We start from the raw sequence: 18632 nt of genomic DNA, 5'->3' as shown, positions 1-18632 counted from the left end.
TAGGAGGTTCAAACTGAATAAGCTTTCAAATTTATTTTCGTGAATTACCACTCAATACATATCCAATTAACAACCAATAATTTTTATTGGTCACCATAATTGCCCGTATTGAATTCTCTGACAACTTCCTCGAATGATGCCAGCTTAAGTGCCTGTAGCTAATCATGTCTTCTATTTAATAACACATCATCATTTTACACTAACTGATTTGAATTTTTCTTTTAGTGTTAGTCACTATGACAACAGACTTAAGAATCTTCAGAAACTTGAGGAACTTATTGCCCTTTGAAGTTGTCTCCACCAATATTTAGTTATGGCTAATCCATGTTTCTTTGCCGGTAATGTTCAGATCAGGGCTGTTTACTGAAATGACATGTAAAACATTTCTATGGGGGACAATCTTCACCCATATATTTTACAGTCCAGACTGTAGCTTCTTGGACTTTAAACAATGATTCAGAGTTCAAAGATGATGAAATCCAGATAGTCATTGTCAATTGGCTTCTACGCAGGGGTGGGCGTTGAAGAAACTTCACAAAAAGCTGCTTAGAAGCAAATGGCGATCACTTGAAACAGTGAAGGCGATTTGTAGAGAACTAAATCTGACACAGAGCATTTTTTATGACAAAACAAGCATTACTTTTCAAATATTTCTCATAACTATTACTGCAATGGAAAAACCCAGGAAAAAAAATTTAAGGTGCTTCATTTTTATAGCCTATCATTACAAGATAAGAGTAAATTAAGTAGCCACCATGTGAGGAAACAAGTGAAATTTCTTTCCCTGATGGGAAGCATTACACTCTACATACATTATAGAATTATTTTGCAAACACTAGAATGACTGGGAGAGAGGGGGGGTTATAACATTATGTATATGCTATCAGCAGATTCAGTGAAACTTTCTAGTTCTTCTTTCCAATTTGTTTAAACTGTTCACACAATATTTCGACAGATGGCATCTGTAGACACCCAATAAGTTCTGTAGACAAGAAAAATAATACAGATTTTATAGTCTGTTGAGAATTATCTTCATTGTAGGCTTACAACCAAACTTGCAACCACTCAATTATCAAGAAAACAAATTTTTGAAACAGACAAAATGAATATCACGTGTAAACAAACCACTGACATCATAGAAATAACCATGTTAACTTCAATAACAAACCAAAGGACAAAAATTACAAATTGTGCAATAATGTTACATTTTAATTAAATTATCTTTAGGAACCTTGTGTTTCATCCGAAAACTTAGGAACACACTGAAATGTTCCTAGTTTTGTTGGTTCTATCCTGAATAGAAAACTGCCAAATTTGAAACATGAAAATAGCTTCATAATTTTGAATTCAAAACCACTGTTGATTCTCAAAACTGCTCACATCAAAACTACTTTTGTTATATGTAAATCCTGGTATGAAACATAAAAAAGATGTAACCCATTCATAGTAAAAACAAAAAACTGCAAACACCTCTTTGACAATCAGACTGGAAAACACGTCCAAATCAAATTAAATATACTATTGTCAGCACAACATAAAAATCATATTCCCACAAATAATTACCAATAGTTACTGTAAGCATTATTCTCAACCTATATGTTTCACATTTTGTAATGCTACTAACCTGTGTGAAATACATGTAAACAAAAACCAGAATAACAACTCCAGCCTGAAGCTAGAAGTTTTAAAAGGTCTGTGACACATAAATGCAGACGACACACTTGGTTGTCAGGGATGCACCCAAGCGGATGTGTTTTACACGATTGCCCCATAAACTGCTTTCATCAATAATATATGTGAACGTTGTTATCAGTTGTGAAAGTGTATCAGAATCTACAATTAAACCATTTGGTGGAAAATGACATCATGGCCAAGACTGTTTATTGGAACTCAAACGTCAACTTAAGCTTGCACAAGAAGCAGCAGCAGCAGCCTGGGAGACATCATTAGAACTTTGACAACATAAAAAACTGAAGTACAATTAATTCAGCTAAGCCTTCTTCACTTTGTCCAAATTTAGATACTTCAGGGTACAAGATGAGTAATACACACACTGGTGATACCCAAAATGGTATTAGGGCAAGTGGATGAAGCGACGTTAGAGAGAGAAGGCAAAGTTTTTGTTGGAAAGCAAACAGAACATATAATCAATTTTAAACCATCAGTAACTTCTGCTTGCTCCAGGGTTTTGGAATATAATACAAGCTTGATTTGAATAACATTCCTTGAAACAAAACGGCTAAAAAATACATTTATGGTCACTCATAAGAAAACAGTTGACTTGCTCATTTTGGTAAAATCACAGAGACAAGTTCTTAGCTGCAGTTACATTCCTAGAGAGCTAATGATGTATTAACAAAAAATAATCCATTTTTGAACATGTAATTGGATGGAGAAGTCACCAAACAACAGTAAGAGAAAATTCTCTCAACATTTTGCCAACCACACTTGGAACAGCTTTTCGTTGCCACTACCTCCTCCTCTCCCTTCTTCGCCAATCTCCATAATCTTAGCTGTTATACTAGCCTCCATAATATCCTGGAGACTCTATAGCTGCTCCTGCACTGTTTTGTACTGTGTAGCTCATACCCCTGCAACCAACCGTCCCCACTGAGACTTGCCCTTTGTCCCCTACTACCACCACCTATTCCAGCCCTCTAACTGGCAAAGCCTATACTATTAAAGGGAGAACCATCTGTGAAACAATACATTGTGTACCAGCTGTTATGTAAACACCGTTATGCCTTATTCATCTACATGACTACCACAAAAAGTTATCAATTAGAATGAATGGGCATAGAGAGGGTGCAAACTGGCAACACAGAATATAATGTTGCAGAGCATGTTGTACAACATGACAGTTGTTACCTCGGTGCTCGTTTCACCACACATGCCATCTGGGTCTTTCCCTTGAAACTAGTCTCAGAACTCTGCAGGCAGGAACTGGCACCCACCTAACCTTACTTTACGTTTATATCCTTGGTCTCCAGCATTGCTTCTTGGTAACTATTTCTTTCTTCGTTCTCTTTTAGTTTTCTATATCTTTTCTTTTCTGTGCTGTATACTTTTCCCCAGCCCATCTCTACCACATATAACCAACTTAGCTTTTCACTCTTATTAACTGACACACAATATGTGTCTTGCTTATCATCTTAATTTTGTACTTTTTAAGCTCTCAGGTTTTCAAATGTATACAATGCCATCCCCAACAACCAGTATTTCCTTCTCATCCTGCCTAGTAAGACTCCTGACAATGGATTCTGGGAGATTTTTCTGTAATTCTCCACATTTCCCAAACCTCATCAGTCCTTTTCTTCCACCCCTCTCCCTTACCCTTCTGAAAGAAGAAGGAACCACTGGCTCTAAAGGCTTGCATATTTCCTTGATTTTTATGTGTTTTCTCCTGCCATCAATTGACGAGCAGATTTTTTTATCTATCCAATTACATTAGACACCTAATGAGCTAAACAGTATTGGATAGCACTGTTTATGGGGAATCATCATTAAGATTTGAGATAATCAACAAAAAGCATCAAATAAAGCTTTAACGTATGGTAGTATTAAAGTATTAGGAACTAGCAATAAGGTTCTAGATTCCAATTAACATTACTTACAAATCTACACACACACACACACACACACACACACACACACACACACACACACAGAGAGAGAGAGAGAGAGAGAGAGAGAGAGAGAGAGAGAGAGACCATGTAACATGGCCATGGCATAAATGAGAAGAATGCAGTGTGTGGTACACACTCTTGTGAAGTCATTAGAAACCAAGAACTAACTGAAATTTCAGTAGGGTGGGAAATGAGCCACTGGTTTGTCTGACGAACCAATCAGCATTCATCTTATGTGATTTGGGGACGTAACGGAAAACATGAATTAGGATTGCCAAACCCTCCATACATTTTCAGTAAGACAACACAATAGTACAGCATATGCCTTTGGAGAACATACTGATGGGAAGGAAACTATATGTGCAATGGGGAGAAAATGGTAAATACAAATCATGATCGCCAAAACCACATGTCTTAAATTAGACAGAATACTGTAACATATACCTCTGGAGAACATGGGTAGGAAGGAAGCCAAATGGTAGTGTAAAAGGCAACGATAAAATAAAGATTTGTAAAACCAGTACATGTTAATTTCACAGATATATATTTGGTACATAATTTGCAATATAATTTGGGTATTATTCAACCTACACTAACTAACTGTTACAATAAAAAAATACAAGTATGTAGACAGTAAAAATTCGCACAAAGAGCATAAATTGTAAGAGTAAGGATAAGAATTCATACAAATAGTTTCACCTATATACAGGCATTTTAAAGAATCAGAAAAGAGAATTTTTTTGCATCTATGAGCAGATCCTTTATAACACACATTTACAATTTTAAGTTTTAAACCTACTGCAGAAACTAATAACATGTTAAAAATAAGCTTGAATGTAAGACTTAGAAATAGAGCAAAAAAAAAAAAAAAAAAAAAAAAAAAAAAAAAAAAAAAAAAAAAAAAAAAAAAAAAAAAAAAAAAAACTGTTTAACAGAAACCAAAATAATGTTAAGAGAGTTCTGTATGTTTTTTTCTCTCTAAGCATGCATCATAATTTACACAATCTTTATTCAACCACATAAAAAAAAAAATTCTTTTGAAGTAACTGTGTATTATGTTTACAATATTTTTCATTTAATTAACAACACATTAGAAAAAATAACAAATTTTTATAAATATAATGTAAATGGATAGATAAAAACCAACTCAGCAAGTGCCAGCAAGAGAACTTACATATGAAAGTTTAACTTAAATACATTTATACGCGTATTCTACTGCCACAGCTTGATGAGTAGATTTTATCTCTGTCCAGTTACATTCTAACGACATATTAGCATTTACGAAAACTTACATACCTGGAAACTATGCGGCATCAAAACATTTTGAGTGAACAGTACAGTAATTATAAATTTGCAAACCTCTCAGTACCTTAAAATACTACACCACATTTTTAATAAAACACCTACATCACATTTCCAGACAAAGCTAAACAGTATGCACTTAAAACTCATCAGCAGCAACAAGTTTTGTTTAGAGAGTTCCCTAAATTCTCATTTTGTAAACATCATCTTACTACAGCAACTCTTGTTCAAGGGGAATATATTACTCTGCATTAAATTTAATTTGTACATCAGACAGAGAGCCAACAACATTTCAAAGAAAAAACAGAGGAGACAGTACCACAGAATTTCTAATATATCTGAAAGTATACATTGCAATGGCAAGATTTTAGCAAACATGCTACAACTGATCAAAGCCTTGAAGAATGTAACAAGAACTGAATCTATAATTTGTTTGGTTCTAATAAACTACATCTAATATGTGAAGACTATGTGTAAACAAAAGATCTCTATGTTCAACTTGAAGTAAAATAAGCCACAGCTGCTCCTACACATATGCTACTTCTACCTTTAAAAGGTGACAGTAATGCAAAAATGGAAAAAATTCAAAATATTTATGACCAGATTACAAAAGGATGCAACTAATTTAACTTATGGCCACAAACTGTCAAACTTACACAAATTACAATGGAAAAATACTGACATAAAGATTTGGCTTTATGTAACTATGCGTCACATTTAATTGCATTTACCACACTGTCTTCAAAATCACAATAAACTACATGACATCACAAAAAATAAGACCTGCTACAAAGTAGTTGTCAAAACCCATTAACAGTCTTGTTTCTATCAGTAAACTACTCAAGTGCTTTCTTAGATATACATTATATCTGTGATCATAAAATCTGAAAGAAACTATACAGTTACAAAACAGATAAAAGACACACTCCATTTCAACCACATTACATTGATACTTCTTTTTAGATTCATTTTTCAGGTACTCAAATAATGGAAGCAGTAAACAAAATGCCCTAAAACATTTAACCAGCAAGAGTAAGAAGAAACAATGACACTAAATACATCCACAAAATTCAGTAATACGGCCTACTGTTATTTGCTTGCGCAAGAACACAAAAGAAGTAAAGTAAGTGCAAACATTATTAAGAAACTAACACATATCCATTATAGTGTTACACTATATGATTGCTGTTGTATAATCTACTTCTGAAGTGTACGGTAGTTTTACACACACACACACACACACACACACACACACGATATGATATGTACAATGATACGTGTTCATCCGTAGCTACACATACACAACATTTAAAATGCGGACAGAACAACTTAATCATCTACAAATCAAGACTTCAGCTACGTCATTCAATGAAGAATTTCTGTATGTCTAAGCAGGATTTCTTCCTACCACAAAAACTGCAAATGCCCTGTATGCTAACACCGGACAGGTAAAATAAATAGGATAAAGCAATATAAAACACTATGTCTTAATCAATACTAATTTTCAATGTCTTAACAGTAAACTAATAACGTTCCCCTTTTCAACTTACAAGAACCAAACTGCAATGTGAGACAAACTTCATTTGATTACGTGTAAACATTTTATTTGAAATAATATAATGTTAGTTTTCTACAACTATTTTATACAATTTTATTTACAAGGTATTAACTCAAAAGCCTTCTAGCATTTGATAAAACTATTTAATGAAGAATTGTGTGGATATACAAGTATCACCATTATCCAATCGCATCATTATTTTGTAGTGAGGTGCACTATTTACCCAAGTGATCCTCCATCAGTGTATTTAATTGTTCCCTTCCATATATGGTCCACTACAGTTAAAACATGCTGATTGTATGATGGAAAATACGTTTCAATCTGCTACATCGACCTCCCTAAGAGGCTTTACGAATGTCGAACAAACTGCAGCAATATGATAATGAATGAATTTATGTGACAAATGATTCCAGTATAGCCTATAAAAATTATTCCAGTATTAGGCTCTGAAGGATAAAATGAAAAGTTACAAGTACACAGCCTGAGAAATGATCAATGAGAGAGAGACTAAAATGGGAATACAACAGGCAGGCATTAACACTGTCCTCAATAATGTTTTAACTACTTTCAAGAAACATGCATGACCATGATTCAATATGAAAGCAAACTATTCTTACACTTTGCTTGGGGACACTGCTTAGCATATTTACTGACTAATTTGAAATAAAGTCCAATAACATAACAACTGAAGTAAAAAACACATATATTCAAAGTACCCCTAGAAAACAGTATTTTACATGGACAAATGCTACTACATGTGGGTTTTCGAGAATATTTATTGCTAACTTCACTGTCCATTCACTTTCAAATAAACAGCATGTGTAAAGCAATACACATTCAGTTATTACGACCTAAACAATGTCTTTGACATGTATAATAATTCACTGGCACCAACAGCAGTACTTGCTCATTACTTACTATTATAAAATCAGGGGTTTTCTGATTAAAAACTGAATGTTTGTAGAATGAAGAACACGGTGTGTCCTTTAAAGGAAACATCTAATGGCATTGTTTGAAATTATACAGTGCCACATATTAAATCGGACTATAAAGTATGTTACCGTAAATGTTATGGAAACTGACAAGAGTTTAGGGAAGAACTGTTCTCAAAAAGCTTTCTGTCACCCATATAAGGTTTCGAAGTTGTATAGATGCATTTGCTGCACTCAAGGGAACTTTGTACAATAATATGAAATTAGATACTTCCATTAAATAAATGGACTGAGTGTATCTTGTGCCCTCTTTCTTACATATAAACAACAGAACATTTGTGTATTCATTTCTTATCCGATGTTTCCAAATATTCCACACGATACCGATTATAAGGGTGATAAGGTGTCATGTTCAAATTATTATTAGACAGAACGCGAGTTTGGTTAGACACTACATCTTCACCACGACCCAATAACCAGTCCTTACAAGCTGCATGTTGCTGATCTGTCACATTTTTTCCAACCCAATTGTTAAGCCATTTCTGAAACTTCTCACTCAAATGAAGTGAAACAGCTTGATGGGAAGTACGAGCCTTGCGCAAAGCCTGTCGTTTGTATAAATAATTTTCTTTATTTACAACAAACACCATCCTGTACTGATTAATATTAAACCGACATTGCATTCCATCACCACCAACAATTTCCCCACTGTTATCTGCATAATGGACTTTATCTCTTGAGCCTCCAGCAGATGGGCTCTTTTCATCATCTGAACTATTTGGTTTCATTTTACCCTTTCCATCTTTGGCATTTCCCCTGTCACTTTTACTGGTTTCTACTTCTCCATCCGGACTTGATTTTTCATGAACCTTATCCCTATTTTTCTCAGCCAAGCTACCTGAATGCTGTCTCCACAAGCGTACATTCCTAGCCAGGAACACAGGTTTTCTTGATCTCACTCTCGATGTGGCATCCAGTATCTGGTCTGCAGTGCCACCAGGATTGGTAAATCGCTCAATATATGTTGACCATTTTTCTACTTCTGCAGGTGGATCCGGTTCTTCTGTATCATTGTCAAGGAGCTCAATTGTCATTCGGCAGTCACGTCTATAAATAAGTACTTTGTAGCACACCTCATCACCCATCAATCTTTCTGCACGTCTTTGATACATTTGTTCTGCTGCTGCCCTCTGGGCAGCTGTATGGCAGGGTCCACCAGCCCCATCACGTTTGGCTTCATTTCGAAGAAGTTCAATACATTTCTGACAAGTGGAATCTGATACAATATGCTGCAGCTGTCTAACTGCATAAGTTACAACTTTATCTAATGTAAAAGCTATGTACGCATGGATGCCAAACATCTCTCTCAAAGTGTCCTCATACGCGTTACTGTCCATGTTGCCATCCAACACATTCTTTACCATATCCAGAAAAGTCGGATAATAATCTTCAACATCAATTTCACTTTTAGGTTTGAGACGCAATGTTACAGCTGTTGACTCTTTCCGATCCTGTCGCTCCTTGGCTTCCTCTGCTGCCAAAATGACTGCCTGATCATATATTTTAGTGAGACGTTCACACAGTATGTGATGAAGTCTCAGAAAAAGATACCAGTTGCCATTGGCGAAAAAGAGTGTGTATGCTTCATCAGATGGTCCTGTTGGTGCATGAAGGAAACCTTTCATTTTATTTTTCTTACTGCTTGATGGTTTGTCACCATTTGGCTTACATCGGTCATCTTCTTCATCATCTTCCTGCTCATCATCACTGGGCTCTTGGCGAGGATGGAAGAACATATCAGGTAGAAGCTGACGCAGAAGTTGCTTCACACGCTGTTTGTCTTCTGATTGAATGCCAGTTTGCCTTTTGACATGATGAATCAACAGATTAGCAGCATCATCAAGCATACTTTTGTCTTTATACTGCAATATAAGATGAGGACCTGTTGCTACTTCCCCAGTACCTTCATCAGCTTGGTCATGTCTTTCTTCATAGATGGTTTCTATTTCATTAAATAAGCTTTTGGAGCGCAGCACTTTCAAATCATTTTGTTTGAAATTAATCCCTTGATGATCAAGAGATTTTAGGTAGTACTTTTCATTCTGTTCCCTCCATATTTTGTTAAAGCCTTTCTGTGCTTCTCTCCATTCTTCTTCCTTTGCTTTAAGTCTACGAAGAACAACTGGCACTGCCACAGTAGGATTTTTCTTCAGACCATCTATCACATCATCTGCTTTGTCTCCATAAATTCGTCTGATGGCCCTCTGATGAATTGTGGGTGAAAATCCACCAAGGCAGTCATCCAAATGGAACTTAGCTGCTTCCTCAGGTGACATTCGTGACAGTTTCTTGTTCACTCCTTGTAGCACCCGTATAGTGGCAGCATTTGTTTCTATAACTACATCAAGTTCAAACCTTTCATCTTCACATCGATATATATATTTCTCAAACTGTGTTTTTCTGGAGGTAACAAATGTTGAATCTTCTGACCAGTTTGGAAAAGACACCCAAGTATCATTTAAAACTTCCTTGCACAAAGCAGTTCGACCTGAGCATTTTGGTTGTATATAATTTTTTGGAAGAGCACAGTAGCTCGCACCCAATCTTTTGCATGCTGTGTAGTCTATTTCCATTGCCAGGTCACCTGCAGGTCTGTCTTGTCGGACAACATTACTTGGAATAGATTCAACAGTAGCTGAACTGCTGCCAGAGCCATTACCTGCTGCTGAATTTTTTGTGACTCCTACAAAATCTTTGAACCAACGGAACAGTTCTGGAAATTTCCCCAAGAAAGGCGTTACCAGCTGCACCAATTCTGAACGAGAAACGATCTCTTCATTAAACAATATAAGACACCTTAAAAAATTTTCATATACTTCTTGGTTTTTTAAAGCTTTCCTCACTTTATCAAAAAAGGCATAATCTGTAAGGTTTCCATATTTTGCAGCTTCTGCAATTGACACATCTCTCAAACATGCTGTCTTGTGTCTCTTGGGAGGTGGACTTCCTGCACGTGGTGACAACATGGGTGTTGACTTGACATGACTAATGCTTGCGGTACTACTCCTGTGCTCTGTAACGACAGGTGTCTCGTGTGAATCTCGCGTGACTGAACTGTCATGGGCGGGTTTCCCAGAACCACTGTTCTTCTTCAATGGTGTGACAGTTTCACCTGTGTTCACTTTGTTGTTGCTACCAGCATTACTGGTTTGGGCAGAGGCAAGTCTATCACATACAGTCGAGTGATGGCTTGTCGCATCAGGTAAGAACTGGCCAAATTCAGCTAAAAGATCTTCTTGATTCTGAAAAAGCCTAGCAACCTGTGCATACACTTCTGCTTCTGTAAGATGTCTTGTAGGATGACCCTGCCCATCTTTTACATTCTTCTGTTCTTTCTGGTAAGTGTGTAAAATCTCCAAGAATCTTTTATACTTCTCTGGCTGACTGATGAATCTCTTTTTTATTTTGTTGACATAGTTGATAGCATGTCCAAATTCTACTGGCTGACTCTGAGCAGACTGCGCATCTGGCAATGGAGAAATACTGTGTGCAGGTGACTGCTGTAACTGCTGCTGTGGTGGTGTCTTGGGAGCAACAGAACTGGTGGCTGCCACTGCAGGTGCAGGAACAGTAGAGAAACTTGGGGGAGGCACTGGAGTATTGGTTGGGGAAGAAGGCCTACCAGATGGAACCACAGCAGTAGCTGGAACACCAATTACTGAACTTGGCATTGATACAGACACCTGGAACGTATAGCCCTGGTTGTTTGGTTGAACTTCAATTTTGTATCCAGGTGGCAAAAATGTATTAAATCCAACAATCAGTTCAGGATGCCCTTTGAAGAGATTAGAGACTCTTTGTATAACTCCCGGAGTATCGATGCTCTGTGATTTAAATTCCTTCATTATGTCAAGGAATTCATTATAAACCTGAGGCTGACTTCCAAACTTATATTTAACCTGATCAAGATAAGACAAAGCATCCTCGACTTTTAGGCGCTGATACTGTGGCTGCTGCGCCTGCGCCTGTGGCTGAGGCTGAGAGGACTTTGGTCTTGAAGGCTGCTGTGGTGGAGGAGGTGGGGAACCTCCTCCATTTGCTATTACACTGTTACTGTATGATGGAACAGTCAGCTGCACGCTGGTAGGCATTGTGTTCGCCAGCCTGAAATTAAAAGGGTAATTATGTTACATTCTTACATGTTTCAGTTATGTATGCTGGGATGTCTTTTTCTTCCAATAAGAAGTACTTAAATCATACAAGGTTAAAACCATAATATTTGAAATAATTTTTTACCACTGTAACTGATAACGTTTACTATGTCTCTACTATTAGCAAAGAGTTATGAATATTAAGATGTCACCTATACAGATAAGAATTGGCAGTAACAATTCTGCAACACTCAATAAATTGTGTGTTAATATCTTAATATTACGTTTACCTTACTTCCGATATTTCCTAAGGTTCTTACAACTGTGTTTTTCATATAAAATTTATTCTGTGTGCATGTTTGTAGTTAATTTCTTTCCTTGTCCCCAAAGTTGTCAAAGCACATACCAGAAAACCAGCATGGTCTGTTGTTGTTGTTGTTGTTGTTGTGTTCAGTCCTGAGACTCGTTTGATGCAGCTCTCCATGCTACTCTATCCTATGCAAGCTGCTTCATCTCCCAGTACCTACTGCAACCTACATCCTTCTGAATCTGCTTGGTGTATTCATCTCTTGGTCTCCCTCTACGATTTTTACCCTCCACGCTGCCCTCCAATACTAAACTGGTGATCCCTCGATGTCTCAGAACATGTCCTACCAACCGATCCCTTCTTTTAGTCAAGCTGTGCCACAAGCTCCTCTTCTCCCAATTCTATTCAATACCTCCTCATTAGTTATGTGATCTACCCATCTAATCTTCAGCATTCACCTGTAGCACCACATTTCAAAAGCTTCTATTCTCTTCTTGTGTAAGCTATTTATCGTCCACGTTTCACTTCCATACATGGCTACACTCCATACAAATACTTTCAGAAACTACTTCCTGACATTTAAATCTATACTCGATGTTAACAAATTTCTCTTCTTCAGAAACGCTTTCCTTGCCATTGCCAGTCTCTACTTCGACCATCATCAGTTATTTTGCTCCCCAAATAGCACAACTCCTTTACTACTTTAAGTGTCTCATTTCCTAATCTAATTCCTTCAGCATCACCCGATTTAATTCAACTACATTCCATGATCCTCGTTTTGCTTTTGTTGATGTTCATCTTATACCCTCCTTTCAAGACACTATCCATTCCGTTCAACTGCTCTTCCAAGTCCTTTGCTGTCTCTGACAGAATTACAATGTCATCGGCGAACCTCAAAATTTTTATTTCTTCTCCATGGATTTTAACACCTACTCCGAATTTTTCTTTGGTTTCCTTTATTGCTTGCTCAATATACAGATTGAATAACATCGGGGATAGGCTACATTCCTGTCTCACTCCCTTCCCAACCACTGCTTCCCTTTCATGTCCCTTGACTCATAACTGCCATCTGCTTTCTGTACAAATTGTAAATAGCCTTTCACTCTCTGTATTTTACCCCTGCCACGTTCAGAATTTGAAAGAGAGTATTCCAACCAACATTATCTAAAGCTTTCTCTAAGTCTACAAATGCTAGAAACATAGGTTTGCCTTTCCTTAATCTTTCTTGTAAGATAAGTCGTAGGGTGAGTATTACCTCACATGTTCCAACATTTGTACGGAATCCAAAGTGATCTTCCCCGAGGCCGGCTTCTTTCAGTTTTTCCATTCGTCTGTAAAGAATTCGCGTTAGTATTTTGCAGCCGTGACTTATTAAACTGATAGTTCGGTAATTTTCACATCTGTCAACACCTGCTTTCTTGGGGATTGGGAAATATTATAGTCTTCTTGACGTCTGAGGGTATTTCGCCTGTCTCGTACATCTTGTTCACCAGATGGTAGAGTTTTGTCAGATCTGGCTCTCCCAATGCTGGCAGTAGTTCTAATGGAATGTTGTCTACTCTGGGGGCCTTGTTTCGACTCTGGTCTTTCAGCATGGTCTACTTATGACATTACTTGCTTCTGAAGCTCTTTTTGTCAAAATCAAGCTCTCGTCTACTTCAAGTCTCTCTATTAAAAAGAGAGCAGTTCGTGGTCTTACGGTAGCATTCTCACTTCCCGCGCACGGGGTCCCAGGTTCAATTCCCCATCATCATCATCATCAACATATCATCATCATCATCATCATCATCATCAGTTCACCTCATCACTGAAGCTACGCACACAATGCAGGTCACAATGGCTGTTACGCAAGAAGCAGATTTTACTGCTAGAAAACCGAATTTCATCTGTATGTGTATTTCAAAAGCACAGTGTATCACACAGACTGCTGAATGGGCTAGGAGTATACCAAGTTCAGCCAACTCCCAATGCAATTGAAGAGTTCGAGGAACATAACATCTTTAAGGGGAACATGAAGCTTTCTGACCTTGAACTGGTGCAGCTGGAAATATTACACTGAGAACCTAGACTTTCCGAAGAAAAGAGAAAGGATTTAGTTACACTGACTCCATTTGTAAAAAAAAAAAAAAAAAAAAAAGAGGACAATCCGTGGTTTTATGAAACCCTTTCAAAATAAGTGAAAATGAGCATGATGGCACTTGTATCGTTATTTTTGTTAAAGCCATTGCATACAGAACATTTCATTTTCTTCAAATTTTCTAACATTTTATTCTTAAGTCTACTAACATAGAATAAATACACAGATGTGACAAGAAACCTGTACAGTTTTTTTTGTCTGTGTTGTCATCCCCAACTTTTATACTGCTTTCGTATGATTATCTCTGAATCAGATTTTTTGTGCTTGACCGAGTATTTACTTAAAATTTTGTATCACTCTAGATAAATTACATAGGGATTATATTATTAATAATGGTAAAAAATGGTGGCTGCACCACAAAAATGTTATGAAGAGAGAGATTGGCTGGTTGGTAACTGGAGTTAAAGGGACAGAACTGCGAATTCATCAGTCCCTTCACCTTCTATCGAACCACAAATAAACCACAGAAGGAGGATACAAAAGGCAAATCCTGGGAAGTCCAATTGTAAGTAAGATATAAGACAGAAAGAAAATCAAAGAAAAGTGGGAGGGCAGCTCTGTTCAGAATGCAGTTGCACGTCCCTGGAGGACACTATGTGGGTGCCAAACGCATCCTCTGCATCCCATCAGGACCATCTCACCATCTGTTACCCCAGTGAAACGAGCAACACAGACAAGATGGTAAAAGTTTATGAAAGGTAACATTAAAAATGGCAAATGTAAAAGAACTGGGAGAATAAAAAGGGGGGAATGGTAGGTGCCAGGCCAGACTGCCAACTGCCAAGCAAGGGCCACAATAGCATGGGACCCCAGGGCCAGAGCAGGCAAGGGATGTGTCTCCAATCTTTCAGGAGGTCAATGAGGCCAAAGCACCCCACCTCAGACAGACAACTAGGGGGGAGGAGACAGACAGATAGAGGGGGGAGGGGGAGTGAGGGTGTGGGGGCGAGAGAGAGAGAGAATACACGTGCACCACAAGAAGATTAAGTTTTCAAGTCCTCCAATGAGAGATTAAACAAAAACTTACAGATACCAGACAGAGAGCAAGTCATCCAACACATGAACCATCCTCTCACAGACAGCTAGAGTGCATTGTATCAATATGTGAAATACTGACAACTGTACATCACAAGCAGTACTCACTAGTGTATTTTCCCAATGCAGAAACAATCCAGTTGCCGACAAGAGTATCCACTTCAGACATGCATTATGACCACTTCAACTGATCTCACTGGGCCAGGAGCCACACTATAGTTAAACACGCTCTTTTAATAGCCACTCTTCCTACCAATAGCACACAAATAAAAAATAAAAAAACTGTATTCTCTTAAGATTATCTGACACCAAGGTGTTGAGCTCATTTCTTAAGCCTGTCAATCACCACTTGAAATAGATTTATGGTAACATCATTGTTAGGCTGGAAGTGAAATAGAAGACAGAAAAATTGTCTGCAAGAAGGAGATCTTGAAGAAATCTCTTACTGTACACGATAAAATATTAATAGCAACTTTGAACATGACCCTGATTTCATTAATCAGCTAGTCGTTCATCACGCACTCCTTGCTTAAGGTTCTGTACCTCTACCTGTAAAAACAGTACCGTTATAGGCTCGCTTTGTTATTCATCTTTCTGTCTGTCTGTTCAAAATCCTTTTTCTCAGGAACAAATATACATACGAAGATGAAATTTATATCACATATTAAGGACCATGGACCCTTGGCGATGTAAAAACATGAAGCTTCTAAGTCAATGCTATCAAAGGATACAGCCATGTCTTTCACATATTTTTGATACTCGGAAACTCACTTATCAAAACCTACACCATTCCATGTCAAATCAACACAGATGGCAGCTAACCCCCTTTGATTTTCATAAAATTTGGTGTTATCATTGCCCATGACAAGAGAATAAAAAATATCAAATTACAGAATTTTAGCGCAAGTATGGTGAGAGTAATGGCTACTCAAAGTTCTAAAAATGTGCAGAAAATTTTTAAAATGTAGCTGAGAAAACTTCTGTTCTAATAAAGACAGGTCACTGAACCAGGAAATTTTGGAAAGGTCTTGAAAAATACTTTTCATTGATATGTTGTTATGTCATATTCAAAGAATGGAATGTACACAATTGACATCAGTGACTTTGACCTTTTATATCTCCAAACATGTCACCTTCAAAATTGATGAAAAATATATATTTGCTTCATGTTACCCTATACAATGAAGTAAAAACTCAAGTTTGGGACGACAATGGGATTATGAGATATAAATTAATATATGCAGCAATGTTTGAATATTTTTAGCAAAATCAGTGACTTTTAAAATGTAATTATATTAAATTTCAGCCTCCAGTTGCATAAGCAAAGAAACTAAGGTTTTGGCTATAATAACGTAGCCTTCTTCAGAAGCGTCACAATATAAAATGAAATTAAAACATGCCAGATATTGGCTTAATCAAACTTAAAATGTTAGTACTACAGTACATAGCCATAAGACTGCGTCACTTCTACTAATGTTTTGCCTTTAGGTCACACCAACAGGCCAGACAGATGGGCCGCAGGCACTAGGTCGTAACTCATTGATATATAATACTGTCATATTCAAAGAATATACACAATTAACATCATGTTTGGAGATATTGAAGGTCGAAGTCACTGATGTTAATTGTGTACATTTTTTGAATATGACAATTACGTATCAATGAGTTACAACTCAGTGCCCGCGGCTAACTGTCTGGCCCGCTGGCGTGACCTAATGGCAAAACATTAGTAGAAGTGACGCAGTCTTATTAATATGTACTGTAGTACTAACAAGGGTTCAGAAGCAACAAATCTACTGAAACTGCAGTATATGATTGCATAAATACGCTATTCGATCAGTCGGATAAAAAACAGCCCATAACAGGCATATTTCTGGATCTGTCAAAGGCTTTTGACACTGTTGACCACAAAATATTGCTGGAAAAAATAGAACACTATGGTATCAGAGGAATTGCAAACAATTGGATTGCTTCATTCCTAACCAATCGGATGCAGAGCGTCAGCATGAAATACACTAATAGACAAACCAACTCAATAACTGAAATCCTATCAAGTAGTAAAACCGTAAAGCAAGGTGTACCACAGGGCTCAGTATCGGGACCTTTACATTTCCTCCTGTCTCTTAATGACTTGAGCCCGAATGTAGATGCACACAAAACAATAATATTTGCTGATGACACAACTGTACTCCTCAAAGGGGAGAATATAGAGGCTGTGCAAAAAGCTGTGAACTTGGCCAATGAACAACTTAGCAACTGGGCTAAAATCAACAGATTAACTATCAACACCAAAAAGACAGCTTCCATGAACTTTTACACAACACAAAATGCAAATTCCTCTCAGTCACTTGTCACTGTAAATAACCAGCCAATAGATACTGGCACTGTTTTCCAATTCCTTGGTCTGTGGGTTCAAGATAACCTGAAATGGAATACACATACAGGAAAAGTAAATGCCAGAATTAGTACTGGCTGTTATGCATTGAGTGTACTGAAATCATGTGCTAGGCTGGAAACATTAACCAGTGCATACTATGCTTACATACAAGCCCACCTAAAATATGGTGTGATATTCTGGGGAAATTCTCCAACTGCCCTGAACACATTCAAAATCCAGAAGAGAGCAATGAGGATTATTAGTGGGAGCAAACCCAGAGACTCCTGCAAACCCATCTTCAGAAAGTTGGAAATCCTTACACTGCCTTGCCTATACATTCCCGAGACTCTAAAATTTTTCAGAAACCACATAGTGCCAACTGACTCCAGAGTCTCAAAAAATAATGAAATACATAAACGCAACACCAGGAAAAACTCAAAATTTGCATGTTTCACGTACAAATACTCATCTATGTAAAAAGGGAGCTTTCCACATGGGCCTCCAACTGTTCAACAATCTTCCCACTAGTATTAAGTCCATCGAAGACAACATAAAATTTAACAAAGCCGTGATGTCATATTTGTTGTGTCACTGTTTTTACTCTATGAATGAATACTTAGAACAGTAATCTTGCTATTTGTGTTAAACTGAAAAATTGAGCAATTGGAGTGAAGTAAACTTAACCAATCTTTGCAATATAATACATTAGGATAATATATCAATATATGTTAACAATGTTAACTGATATTTTCTGACATCTGCAACACACTGAGGACCATCAGATCACATGGAATAAATAAATAAATAAATAAATAAGTTTGATTAGGTCAATCTCTGGCATATTTTAATTTCATTTTTGATTGTGGCATTTCTGAAGAAGGCTACATTATTATAGCCAAAGCTTAGGTAAAGTTTCTTTGCTTATGCAACCAGAGGCTGAAATTTAATATAAATACAGCAATGTGTTGCATTAATGCAAAATCAATTGTATTCAGAGTCCAACAATACAACACAGAGCACTGAAAACCATGTTTATTGTTAAAAAGGCAGTGTTACAACACAGCTCAAAAAAGTTAGTACTGTCAACAGACCAATAACAAGCATTTACAATGTGCAAGGTCACACACTACGACATCTGACCTTCAATTACGCGAAACACGATACAGCCGTCCCAGCCAAACAAATGTTTGGAAAGCACATTAAACAG

At 37.1% G+C, this 18632-nt stretch overlaps 1 protein-coding gene across 1 annotated transcript in view; it reads right to left on the bottom strand.

Moving 5' to 3' along the window:
• Nucleotides 1–4544: 4544 nt before the first annotated feature.
• LOC124605799 (paired amphipathic helix protein Sin3a-like) overlaps nt 4545–18632 on the bottom strand; it is a 36144-nt gene continuing 22056 nt past the window's right edge. The window contains exon 5 of the mRNA XM_047137697.1: nt 4545–11582. Coding sequence (XP_046993653.1) covers nt 7763–11569 — 3807 coding nt within the window. The 5' untranslated portion in view covers nt 11570–11582 and the 3' untranslated portion in view covers nt 4545–7762. The remainder of the gene's footprint in view (nt 11583–18632) is intronic.

The sequence above is a fragment of the Schistocerca americana genome, chromosome 3 (genome assembly GCF_021461395.2).
Source record: "Schistocerca americana isolate TAMUIC-IGC-003095 chromosome 3, iqSchAmer2.1, whole genome shotgun sequence".
NCBI classification, from domain to species: Eukaryota; Metazoa; Arthropoda; class Insecta; order Orthoptera; family Acrididae; genus Schistocerca; species Schistocerca americana.
This window is presented reverse-complemented; position numbering and strand designations above follow the sequence as displayed.